The sequence below is a fragment of the Buceros rhinoceros genome, unplaced genomic scaffold, assembly GCF_000710305.1.
Source record: "Buceros rhinoceros silvestris isolate BGI_N320 unplaced genomic scaffold, ASM71030v1 scaffold29099, whole genome shotgun sequence".
NCBI classification, from domain to species: domain Eukaryota; kingdom Metazoa; phylum Chordata; class Aves; order Bucerotiformes; family Bucerotidae; genus Buceros; species Buceros rhinoceros.
Genome location: NW_010433801.1, coordinates 41,206 through 54,754, shown reverse-complemented (window position 1 = coordinate 54,754; position 13,549 = coordinate 41,206). Strand labels below are relative to the sequence as shown.

Genomic DNA, 13,549 nt, shown 5'->3' with positions numbered 1-13,549 from the left:
AGCGTGTGGATATGGTTTTTCCTAGCATTTTGATAAAGGCAAATCCCATAAAGGCATGCCATTTTCCTACAGAATTTAAGAATGTTTTCTGTAGAAGGTAGATGTTACCAGTAGTGTTGTAGCCATTATCATCCAAGGATGAAGGCAAGATGTCATATGTAGTAAAGGCATTTAAACTGGTGTGGGAAGATGTCACCAATACTGCCCTCAAGAAAGTCACAGTGGTACACAGGAATGGCTGTATATTCAGTTGTATGAGCTAATTACCTAGTATAATTAACTGAACTCCTGAACAATTGTTTTAAATCTTTATTTAGCTTAAAGATTGTGGCTTTTTTTTCCACACTTGCGGTGTTAATTGTGGGCCTGAAAATTTGTGTGGTTTTGTTTGGGTTGGGTGGATTTTTGTTTGTTTCTCTCTTGTCTGTATATATATAAAAAGTATTCATACAAACACCATGAAGAATAGTGTAGCAGGATGCCACTATTAAGTTTTCCCCATTCCATATCTGTTTTAATTTGTTAGTTCATTGAAGGGGTAGCTATGGAAGCTGATTATGAAATAATTTTGGATCCTGTCTGCTTTTCTGGTGTGAAAAGTACTGGTTAAGCAAAAAGACAGAAAAATTTTGTGTGGAGTTTTCAGGGGGGAAAAAAAAAGTGAGAAAATGAATTAAAAGTCCTGAAAACAAATAACCGAGGAAGCCACAGCTTTAGAAGTGGCACTGATGCTACTTAAGAATACAGATATGACAGATCTCAGTTTGTTTGCATATCTCTTTTGTAAATTAAGAAGTGAGCCACTCTGGCTGAACGAAAAGATTTAAGAGGTCGTATGATCCAAATGGCTTTTATACAATTTGGAAACCTTCTGGATTTGGTTGCTAGAGCTTAACATGAAACTGCCATAGAGGGTACATAAACAGAAACGACTATACTGGCATGAATAGCTGAGAGTATAGAAATACAGAAGAAAAAAATCTATTTTAGTGGTTAGAATACTCAAATCCAGCAAAACAGTTAAGTTGATCCTCTCCTCAAAAGGAAATAATTCAGGAAGACAAGGTTGCTTTGCGAGGTGAAGTTGTCTTGTGTAGCCATCTCTGTAGCACCGGATATTGAAGAAACTTTATCTTAAACATAGTCTTAGCCAGAAAGTAAGATGAGATCTCACACCTGAGGTATTAAAATAAACTCATAAGCCCCGGAAGGCAACAAGACCAGAAGGAATATTCTGAGTTTGAAAAGAGGTTAAGACTATATGAAGTACTCCAGTAGTGAAAATAAGAGTGCTGCTTTAGAAAGAATGTGATCCCTACTACTGAGCATTGCAACACTAGAAATTCTAGAGGTTTTGCATTGTCTAAAACAGTCAAACAAGAAACCATGTCCATCATGTGGTAGAATTCAAACTACACAATTTCTTGCAAAGATCATTGATCTGATAGAATTCTTTGTGTTACTAAAGCAGTGGCTGAAGAAATGTTACTTAGAATTTTCCCAGAAGCTTTGCATGAAGTTAAGCGTTCACAAAATGAGAGACAAAATACTGTCTTAGATCAAAAGCTGACTGAAATGGAAAACAATATTAGGATTAAATGATCAGTTAGCATTTTGGTGAAAAGCTAATTTAGGTGCAGAAGGCATTTCAGTGTACTAGAACCTAAAGCATCAGTGTATTTCATGAGTCTTGTTTACATATTAGTCGTATATCAGGCTATATGTAAAATGAACCATTGGGTTCAAACAGAGTTTGTAATATCCAAATCGTGGTAGGTAAATAACCATGGCAGGCCCGGTAACATTAGTTAATGCAAAGTAGTGTACGTTCAAGAAGAAAGTTTGGATTACTTATACTTCTGGGTTTCAAATAAATATATCTGCTCAGGAAAAGAAAAACTTTAACAATTTTCAAAAGCTCTGTGAAGATTTCTATTCCTTTCATGACTAACATGTGAATGATGTTACGCATAGAAGTAAAGCAAAGAGATGTTTGGGGTATGGAGATTGTTATAGACCCCTTGTGTAGATCAGTGATACAGTCTTCTGAGGAACACTGTATGCTATGTGGATCCAACATATCCCTGTAAAGTATGTTGCAAAAGGAAAAGATTGAGAGGAGTACCATACCAATGATCAAAAACCTGAAAACAATCTCCCATGAAGTCAAATAACAGGGGAAAATGCTTATGCCAGAGACATGAAGAAACGAGTACAATCTATTATGCACATCAGACAATGAATTGTCAATAAAAAATGTGACAAGCAGAGCAAATATAAGTTTTCCATCCGACTAGTTCTAAAAGAAACAGAGGGATATTAAATCAATGCCTGAAATTCAGGGCTGAGGGAAGATAGCTCATTTTAGTGTGCATCTCACTGAAACACAGCGTATTAAAAGAAGAAGATTTGGAGACACTAGAATTCATATTATTTATAATTCTTTCATCAAGTGAGGTATGTTTGTTACTATGCTTCTAGTTCTTGAGAAAATATTATTGGTCGTGGAGAGCTGGCAAGAGGGAGGTGGTGTAATTTAGAGAGCGTTTTGTGATCTAGAGAGCTAGCGAAGTTTCATCAGCCATTTTTATTGCCACTTTTTTGGGGATTGCTCTCTGTGGGAGGGATTTTTCTAGTTCTGGTAACATGATCTATTTTCATCCAAGTTCTTTGTAAAAGGACTTCATCAGTCTTTCTTACATTGCCTAAGACTGCTTTGTGTGGGCACTTCTAACTACGTAGCTAAGAAGTTAGTGACATCTGATGGTAACCATGGAAAATTACAGGTGACTTATGGTAAGGTTTTGGCATTTTTAATTTAAAGGACATTTCAAATGTTTTCTAGGTCAAAATTCTTTTTTAATATGCTTGAGCATATCATTAATATTTAATTCTCCATTGTTTGCTAGTTATCTAAAGACTAACTCAAGTACTTCTACACTTGAGAAAATGATACTTGTCAGTTAGCATCCGAAGTCCAAATGTTGTAGTGTGTAATATTTCTATATTCGTCACTGAGAAAACAATTCTATAACATCATTGTCTTACCTGTTTTTTCTTGTTTTAGGTACAAAATCAGCTGCAGAGTATGCGAATGGTGGTTACGATATTGTGTCACCTGCTCCATCAGTATACTTGGGCACATTTCAAATTTTGCATCTCCTGGAAGATCTAAAGATGGCATTGGAAATGCTAGAGGATCCTCAAGAGAAAGAAGCACTGCGAAATCAAATTCCGGGGGCCACAGCACTGTGCATACGGGAATGGTTTGAAGAGAACCTGGTGAGTAGTTACTTACAGCTTTTTCATTTGGTTTGCAGACAGCATTGGTTCAAGTATTTTGATACTGCAGTTATTTTTATTATAACTGAAATGTGCGTACGTAGAGGACTGCAGGGGATGGTGAGCAGCTGTAGAAAGCTGAAGATATTGCCACTTCATGTGAAGCCAGAGGACTGCGCTAGCATGTAGCGAATAAGCCGCTGGTTTTAGAGAGTACAACTGTTTGCTTCTAACACTCTACAGCAGCAAGAGAGGTCAAAAATATTCCTAGCTTATCCTGACTAGGAATGCATTAGAAACTAAGGATACGAAAAGCAACCTAATGTTTACTTTAAAAGCAGGTAATCACGCTCCTTTCAAGGAAAGAGTATGTGGGGGGTATTATAGTTCTTCTTCACTTAAATGCATACTTGAAAATTGTATTGAAAATCACTGCAGCTGCCATCCTTAATCAAAAATGCAAACTGTGCTTTATGGAAATAATTTGAGTTTGTGTTTTGCTGCTGCCCTACAATGGCTTTTATGGGAAACTGCAGAAAGGGGAGTCAGAAAGATGGCTCGAGGCTATTTAACAGCTAACATGTTGGTTTAGCCAGAAGTATGCGATACAAGTCCCAGTTATTTTGGCAGTCATCATAACCAACCATAGCCCTGAAAGCTCTCTGGGGCAGAGTTTGGCTATCCCTGCTAGTCATCGGGAGTGTTTGGGATTGCAGGTTAAAAGTGAACCTTCTTGGTATTGGAGTATCATCTAGGAACTAGAGCTCAGTTGTACTAGATTGGGAATAAGAACCTCTGCATTGCCTCTTGGCCTTGTCATTCAAGTGGGTTTGCAGCTTTGGCAACTGCCACTTTGTGTGCTGAACTACACCTAGTGTTTAAATAAATAAGATTGCGGATTTTATGCTTTTGGTCAGCTTTCAGGCACATTGGCTTATTACTGATCAGTCAGAAAGCTTCTTGATGATTATAGGTACTGTAGGTGGTCTCACCAGAGTTTTACCTTCCTTCAATTCTATAGTACCAAACCATGGAATTTATCAGACATGAAATATCACCAAGTTGCATTTTTGTGCTTTGTTCGATATTTTTTTAATTAAGTTTTAAAAACTATTGTAATTGGTATTTACACCTATAGTAGACAGACCAAAGAATATAACAAAGATGTGGGAAAATTTAGATATGCCTGGAGTGTGAAAACTTTAGACACCGCATTTCATACCTGAATCTACCTTGCTTACTCCTCTTTTGAATGCATCTGCTTTATTCCTTTTTTTACGAAACCATTAGTGTGATTTGATGTTTCGGTGATGTGGTGGAGTTGGATTTTGTGCTTATCCCTCACAGTCCGCTAAGGAAGAGGCATGCTATTTGTTGAAGTAAAGGTGTGCTTTTTGAAAAGGCTCCTTCTTGTGTGTCTGGGGTCTGTGGACGACTCAGTTTACAGTATAACTGGACGCAATAACTGTGCTGCCACTGCTTCGAGATAGGCGAAATAGATTCAACAAAATAGTGCTGAATTTAGAAAGATTATTACTATATATCATAGAATGAGGATTTAATAATTGCTGAAACTACACCACTCTTTTGACGAAGCTAAAACGGAATAGAGCATTGTAACTGTATTAAAATTTTTTGCCTTGAAGTAAATGTCTGGAATGTTTTACGTGTTTTACAGTCATAAATTCTTTGGTCTTAAAAACGGAATAAAATGGCCTGGGTATTATCATGGAGAGTTCATATGGAACAATTTCATGTATACTTTCAAGTGCTCTTGTTAAATATTTTATTATTGCTAGTGACCACATGACATATCACAAAGCGGGTAGTAATTTCAGCATTAAAAATTAACCACTGCAGTAACAACTGACTGTGTTTGACTTGGTGAGCTATGAGAGATTGTATTTAGTTACAGTTTCATTTCATAACTCTCAATGAACTTCTACACTGTTAATTCTCTTTCATTTATTCTATGCGTCTTTATGGAACCTTTTCTGAGTAAAGAGGAATCCTAGTGTTTTTAGAGTGGTCCTAAAATGATTTTAAGCATGAGTTAGAGACTCATTTCCAGGATTACAAAACATGATCTTCCTTCCAGTGGCACATTTATATTTAAAGCAAGCCACTTCACCATGTAGCTCTATATACTGACCCTTACAATGCTCATTCTTGAAAACTCATTAGTATTTTCCTGTTTATGTTTTGTTACTGGAAGCCTAACTCTGAAAATCTTTCTAAATGTTCTAAATTTGAAGAAACGGAAAGGGGAGAAGAGCAGAAGAAATAGTAGAGGAATGTGTGGCAAAGGCAATTGTTAAAATAATGTGATTTGCCTTATGTTTTATGCTGTGCTTTCTCTCATTTCATGCTCTGTGGTCAAACCAGACCTTATAGCAGAAATAGGATACAATTCTTAGAGTCTTGATTGCCATTTGGTCATCAGTAACACTCAGAAGAGAGTGCGTTCACTCTGTATTAAAGTCAAGGAATTTTTTTCCACAGTGTCTTCACAGGGACTTGAATTAAAACAGTAAACCCCAGTTCAGAATTCTGACTTGGTGGAGTTTGTGACGTTTTGAAATTACATCAAAGTTTTGTTGAAGTGCTCTGCTGAAATGTAATCGCTGGTTTCTTTATTTCACTTTTGTCTAAGATTCATTTCACAGAGTTATCTGTCCAGAACAGAGAAAGAAAGTGACTGCAATACGGGGTGCTTTGATATACTTGAAAACATGCTTTTTATAAAAGTATCAAAAGAATTTTTCAGCAGCAGCTGAGTGGGAAGGGAATATATTCTAAGCAATGACGGTTAAAGTCAGTATGTTTATCTGCTGGTAGCTTTGACTGTTGGACTCAACTGTTGAGAGTCATGACGGAGCTATATATAGCTGAATCTTCCCGTTGCCAAGTGGTATTAACACATGTTAAATTGAAAATGGACCAGCAGAGCCTGCTTGGGACAGTGTAGAAAAGCCGTCATTCTGTAAGCATTCGTGTTTATTTTTGCCAACTTGAAACATTAGATGGGTATGTTTTCAGAGCAGCAGTCAGAGTCAAAAGTTGTATGACTCCAGTACTCCACTGCCCTCCAGGTCCTTTTCCATAGGTTGATGATGCAGGGAAGCCCTGAAGGGGAAGATCTGCCCCTCTCAGAGTTCCCCCAGCACGTTAGTGCAATTCACAGCACACAGGAAACAGCAGAGCAGTGTCCTTCGTATGTGCACTCGTCAATATGTCCTTCCTCTTTACGAATACTGGGAAGTGCCCTGGAGTCAGTGGAAAGGGGTGTACACAGCTTGCATGGAGTTTTTCTAAACCAGGCCTAACTGGTTTTTAACGTCCTAGGGTTGCTTTGACTGGGAGTCAACACTATCATTTCTGACTGTGACCGCTCACTGTAGTAGCTGCCAGCAGAGGTAGGAAAGTCTTCTCTGCACAAGGATCTAATAGAAGCTTAAAACAGAGTTGCAGTGAGTATGGCGGATTCAGATCTCTTTCTTAAAATGGCATGGTGAGATGAGGTTTTTGGCATTTTCTTTCACTCTTGTAAGGGTCAGTAACTCTTACGGACCGTGCCCACCTTTAAACTACAGTGACCAGAAGTGATAAAACAGCATTGCGTTATGGCCTTAGCCTCGTGTATTCGTGGAGGAAACGTGCTATGCCTGTTGTAACAGCAGTCCCTGGTTTTTATGTCCAGTTTTCCAAGATTTCACAGTAGTCCATTGACATATTGTGAAGTTTAGCCCTTGGGGGCAGTCCTCATCTGCGTGGGCTATCCACACTTCGGTTCTGTCAGAGGAAATAGAGGACTACTCTATAGGAAGCCGCACTTGCGTACAGGAATTGCATCTTAGCCTTCAAAAGCTTTAGTATTATTCATTCAGGTCCATTTATCTAAGACTCTTTCAGCTGTTGGCTTCAGTGCCTTTGCACTAAGTGGCTGAATATTGCATTAGTTCATCTTTCCTTTTGTGTCTAATGTTATGCATGGTGTCCCTTTTTCATTTCACAGTAGGTTCTGTCACTAGAATTTCCAGCTGCATCTCTTTAACTGCTTTAAATATGGTACACTTTAGCAAACATCAATGTATAAATAAAGTGTTATGAAGTATCTGCTTTTTTAAGTGTAGCTACAGGAAACATTGGAAAATGTTTTCCGTAAAGTAATTAAGAGAGGGATTGGTAAGGGAGAACTACTTCGTTAAACAACTCTGTGAACAGATGAGGTATAAAGATAATGGTCATCTAAAGAGGCTGGGGGCAAAATTTTCTTTTTAAAGGTCTTGTGTTGATTTGAAGGTATTACTTGAACGTTAGCAAAAGGGCATGAGTTTGAAGTATTTCTGTTTATAACCTTTATTTGGATTTCACGGAATTTGGGTAGGTTGACCTATCTCATTTGCTAAATGTAGTCGGTTATGACAAACATAGCAATAATATAATTCACAACAAAATTATTTCATATTCCTTTGGAATAGTATGCTAATAATAGTGGTAAACAGACCTGTATTTAGTTAAAATGCAACTAAATGTATTTTCAGATTTTGTGATCTTTAAAAATGGAAACAAATTGGACTTATTTTAGACATATTATACAACGTGTTGGCATCCTACTCTTCTTCATAAGTAGGTAAATTTTCCTGAAATAATGAAAAGCTGAAGAAGATAATGAATATTTGTATATTCCTGATCAGAAGTAAGGAATTGTAAATGTTTATTTGCAGCTTATTCTATTTTGAGGTATTTTTACAATTTTTTCCTTTCTGAAATCTAAAAGAGAAAGTCTGACGTGTTATAATGAGGAGAGGCAAAATTTTACCTGGCAGTGTCATTGATGTATGTGCAAATATTTGGCAAATACCCTGTTTTAAATGTTCCCTATACAGATTTACTGCATATTTAGTAATTTCAGCAGCACTTGGAAATCTTTCAGATTGAAAACTAAATCTGCATTATTGTAATATATTGTCTACTAGAATACAAATATATTTCTTTAAATAGTTTTTTTACATATCAGTGTATTCTTTTCTTGCCTAGCAACTGGGGGGTGGAGGGGTGGGGTGTTCACAGTGATTTTGTTGTTCTGTTAAGTAGAAAACATTTTCTAGTTTTTATGCAAAAATGTACTCACATTTCTTACAATCTACATTTTCTTCTAAATAAGTTTCATGCAAGAAGTTATGGCTCTTCTAGAACTTGTGCTGGAAAAAATATTTCAGCACATGGCAAGGAATGTTTGAAACTGCCAAGAAATGTCTGTGGATGAATTAATAAACACTAACTTCATCTCGGTATTGGTACTACATTCTTTGTGCAGGCCAAGGGGAGAGAGCTAGTTATTCCTTGAGCAACAGCCAGAGGGGACATGGTAGTGCTAGAGATACGTGATACCCTACAGCCTGCAGACGGAAATGACTCCAGCACCCGTCAGCACCTGTTTGAGTATTACCTCCCCCCTGCCCCAAATATGCAGTAAGGCTGAGGGTTAACCATGCTGGCTTGGGACTAATGACCATCTAAGTCTGATTATTTCTGAAGTACAGGTTTTAATCAAAGAATGAAGCCATTAGGATTGAGTGCATTTTATGCTGGGGAAGGATTATTTTTTCCTGTATCTACACGTTATTTCTAGCCTGGTTCCCAGGATAGTTGTTTATTTCTTTAAGTGTCGCAAGTAAAGCAAATGTGCTCATATGCAGAATGCAGTACTTTCCCTCCCTTTTGTTCCAAGTATGTATTCTTTCTCTGTCACCTAGGCATTGTCAGTTAGTCATGTTTAAGACTCTAAGACAAATTATTTTGCTGGAAATGCTTCATCTAGATTTCTGACGCCACTCTTCACCATGTAAAAAGGACGTCTTCCTCCACTGTCTTTTGTACAAATGGCCTAAACTTCTTTTTCCAGAAGTGTTCCTGTGCAGGCACATTCTCGTATTTTCTCTCTCTTTGTTCGCTCTGAAGCTCCTGCATTTTTCTGCAGCATGAGAATGACAGGTGTGCCAATTGGCACGGTGAGGAAATATTTCCCTTTTAAAGTCTGTTCCTAATCCCTTTGTTTCCGAAGCAGCCCAAACACTAGGATTGGAAAGAGCACAGAGTAATGGGTGTAGGAGAAGTTGATACTAATTCTAGGGAATGAGTAAATCTCTTTGCATGTCCATACTCAGCTGGACTCCCTGATGAGGCTGGGAAGATGTGTCGTTGGTCATTTCAGTCCTTGGCCTGAAACGCCAAGCATGTGTTTTTACTGTTTTCAGAGGCTGATGGGTTTTGAAACCAAAATGATCTAAAAATTATTAATGACAAGAAAGAGAGGTGCTATGCTCTGGGGACTTGGACCTAATGGGGGCTGAAGCACTTGTGCTCTGCTTCCTGTTCCTGTGCCCTTGAACCTCCTGGGCAATGCAGTACCAATACAAGAATGCTACTGACAGCTTCATTTGTGCTGCTCTGGAAGATCACACAAAAAAAACCCAACCCTGTTTTACAACAGATTTAACTGAATTAAAAGCAAAGTTGCTAAAATAACAGTAATAAATGTTGTATCATGGGGCCTCAGCTGGGTGGGAGAAAGAGAGACCCTGGTGGAAAAGCAAACAACTGTGATCCTCAGCTCCAGTGTGGGTGGGAGAAGAGGGAACACACCAGACAGTCAGATTGCCCTTCCCTCACGCTTCTAAGAAAATTTGTGGATGTTTTCTTGCCTCTTCACGGGTCTGGAATGTCAGGACGTGAGAAGTGCAACTGATTGTTTAAAGCACTCTGTTCCTTTCAGTTTCAAAGCTGTTACAGCCTGTCTGTTTACTGTTTGAATGTATTTAAGATAATGGGTTGCTTCACTGAGGGTTTGTTACAGGTTACATATCAGCAGATGTTCCTGTAGCGAGCACCTTTGGTGTTTTGCAGATGGAGGTTTTAGTTCTATGAACAGTGCTAGTAGTTAGCATTTTTCCGTGGAAATACAGAATTGGCAAAGAAATCGTAACGGGGTTTTCATACAACTTATGGAGTATATAAACTTTGTTAATTTAAAACATTTTAGTGCCCTGCATTGCATTTTTATTGCCGTAATGTGTGTTTTCATTTATTTTTTGGAGACAACACTGGGGAAGAAGAATTTGGAGGGGGAAAGGAGGAAAAGCTAGATCATTCTCTCTTCACGGGAGAACACTTGAGGGTGGTGGTATTGCAGTGGTAGTGGGGGATTTTTACTTGTTTGGTTTTTAGTTTTCTGTTAACCTACAAATCAGTGCTCTAGTGAAGAACTACGCACAGACATTTCCTAAAAATACAAAAAACAAAAAAAAGTACAGTGACAACCCGATGAAGCAATCCTAGGATTGCAAAATATTTTCCTTATTTTCACACTGCCCAGAGAAGCTAACCTGCTTTTCCAGCGAAATGGAGAAGTATTCTAAGCAAATCTGGGGCAATTGATTTGCATTCGGTTGGTATCAGAAACTTTTTTTTCAGGCCAAAGCTCAAGCAGGACGTAAAGTTCAGCATGCAGGTGACAGGCTAAAAGTGAGCATGTGACTGTCTGGAATGTATGTTGTCAACATTCATGGCTGATAAGATGCAAAAAAAAATCAGCCGCGTTTACCTTTCAATCAGGAAGAATGACTGTAACAGAAGAGAGGCCTTTGCATGAGGTCCAGGACAAAATGACAAGGCAGAAATAAGGTATGTTTGTAATTTTAAAGACTTTTAAGAGGAGAAATAGATACTCACCTAGCTGCAGGCACTACAGTGAGGCACTAATAAGCAGAGTAATATAGTTTTCCTGTTTTCTTTGAATGAAAATGTTGTTTGAAAAACAAAATCATTAAGAGAATTCGTCATGGAATGTTTTGAGGTATGTTTCGCCCTTCCCTAAATAAGCTGGAAATGAGAGTCTTTGAGCCTATGTCTTGAAACAGATGAAGTGTGGAACTTGAGGCTGCGTAGTGGTGGTGCTATGGTTTCTGTGCAATACTTTGAGATGAAGTTTGACGTATTTGTTGTTCTCCATAATTAGATAACTAGTTTTCTGGGGGGAAAAAATGCCTTAAGCTTTAGGGAGTTGGTGTTTAATCTCAATAGAACCCCTATTCAGTCTTCAGTTTGTCCACCAGGGCAGAGGCTGTCATGCATAGAGAAGTGCCCTATATTAAGTGTATCTTAATTTTTTTTAATGGACCATTGACAGTGTGCTAAAGCTTTTGCCAGATAGTGTGAGCTATTCAAGAAATAGCTATTTTCATCAACCGTTGTAGAATAAGTATGTTCTACGTACAGAGCAACCCAGGTCGTCTTCAGATCTGTCTCCTGTCATAGTTTACCTTTGGAAACTGTCAGTTCTTGTCACATTTACTGGTGATTTTAAGTATCATAGCACTTTCAGAAGACTTGTAACACAAGCTTTCTAAAAGCCATTTGTATTTTTCTTGTACCTTGACTTGAATTAACAACTAAATATATATGTAAATAAATTCTTCGTTTAAATAAATACATTTAGAAAGCTGGAAGTCTAGGTTTATATCTTTCCTTCTATTTTATGGAAGATTTTATAAAGAGGTCCATCAGGTCAAAAGGATCAAGAATGGCTGAAATAATAAAAGCCCACATCCCTGCAAAAACGTCTTCATATCTCTGTCATTTCCACAGTTTGGAATGTGGGTAGATGCCAAAGTATGGCAGGTCCCTGAAAGAGCTGCCTTTCAGGGCATTATCAGCTTCAGGCTTTGAGGTCTTTGTATACATCATCAGTATGATGGGCAACTTTGACACTGGCTCTTCCAAATTGCTATTTTACTTCACCTGAAATGCGGGCGTGAGTTTGGCTGTAAAAATGGAAGAAGACAGGGAGATAAGTAAATGTTCTGAGATGATCACAAAAACTCCATGAAGACAGCTGTGTTTTGGTCTTAATAGGCATTGTCCAAGCAGTTGTCCTTGTACGTGTAACAATCACTTGCGTAGTTTAAGGGCCAAAGCCGCTTTTACCTAGTGGGAGATACAACATTGGAAGCTGGAGTTTACTGGGAAAAATTAGAATTTAATCATAACTACTGAGTGAAGGCACTAGAGGACACCACAGTAACATGCAACACTTTTAAACTTCCCTTCTTGCCAGAGCATTGCTTTGCATATGCATTTATCTTGGTGTTTGAAAAGTTGCCACGCTATGAGACTTCAGCCTCAGCCGGAACAGACAAAAATCTCAGAAGGGTATCATCATCTTCTGTTAAGATGGAAAATTGCCTCTTTGGCAATAGCAGTATTTATGGGATAATTAACTTATCCCATTCAAGGATAGTCCTTGAATTCCTTCACTTTTATAATGTCTTCTGAGAGGACAGGCAAGTAATTCAAAAAGCAGAACTTATTTTTAGGTTTAGTCTGAGCCTGAAATAAACTGAGAAGGCTGAGTAGTGTTACGATAAACAGGGAGTAAAAGGAGACAGGAAATAGGGGGTCTTTGGTAATGAGTTCCAGCCCCTCTTCAAAGAGAAAGCCAGAGAAAGCATTACTTGAAAATAGTTTCTCAGTGACAGCTTAATAATTTTTAGCTTGTTATTCAACATTAAAAGGGAACAGTTTCTGCAGATTTATACTATTCTTGAAAGGTTTTTTTAAGGATCATTTACCAAGTTACATTTTTGATGTTTTTAGAGTTGCATTGTTCTTGGTGCTAACTGATCTGCTGCTTAAAAAAACCAGATGTTTGGGGGAGAGCCTGAAGTTTATACAGTCGTGCGTTACATATACAGCTGTGAGAAGCATTTGGATAAGACTTTGGGACTGAGGCAGACGATTTAGTTTAAGATGTGAACGCACATTCAACATTTTAGAAGTTGAGGGTTGAAAAGGGAAGAAGTTGCAGCTATATTCTCGTGCTCGCTTCCAAGAAGTTTCTTCTAACCCTGGGAATGTGACTGCTGAGATGGGCCCGAAGCATGGATGGTGAGGTTGATATTTACAAGCACTTCACGTGGCTAAAGAGGGTAAGTGATTTGCTGGGCTTTGTTTTCTTCTTGTGAAAATACGGTAGCAAAGCTTAGTCAGAATTCTCGGCTTTGGGAAAGGAAACCTAATGAGTGCCTCAGACGTAAAATATTGTAAGTTTGCTCATGAGAAATGAATTAAAGGCGTTTCTTCGTGCAGGAGGAGGAAGCGGCTGAGGCGGGGGGGGAGAATCAGCTGTCTTTGTCTTTAAAAATGAAACTCTGGGATCAAACTTTGAACAAATGGCAATAGATTCTAGCAAGTGCTCATGCTTTCC

The 13,549-nt window shown here is 38.2% G+C and overlaps 1 protein-coding gene across 1 annotated transcript in view; it reads left to right on the top strand.

Annotated features, from left to right (window-relative positions):
• The window catches only part of LOC104500577 (liprin-beta-2-like), a gene marked incomplete at its 3' end in the record, with an annotated part of 65,109 nt that overhangs the window by 11,088 nt on the left and 40,472 nt on the right, over positions 1-13,549 (top strand). The window contains 1 exon segment of the mRNA XM_010144242.1: positions 3,068-3,282. Within this exon segment, the coding sequence (XP_010142544.1) occupies positions 3,068-3,282 (215 nt within the window).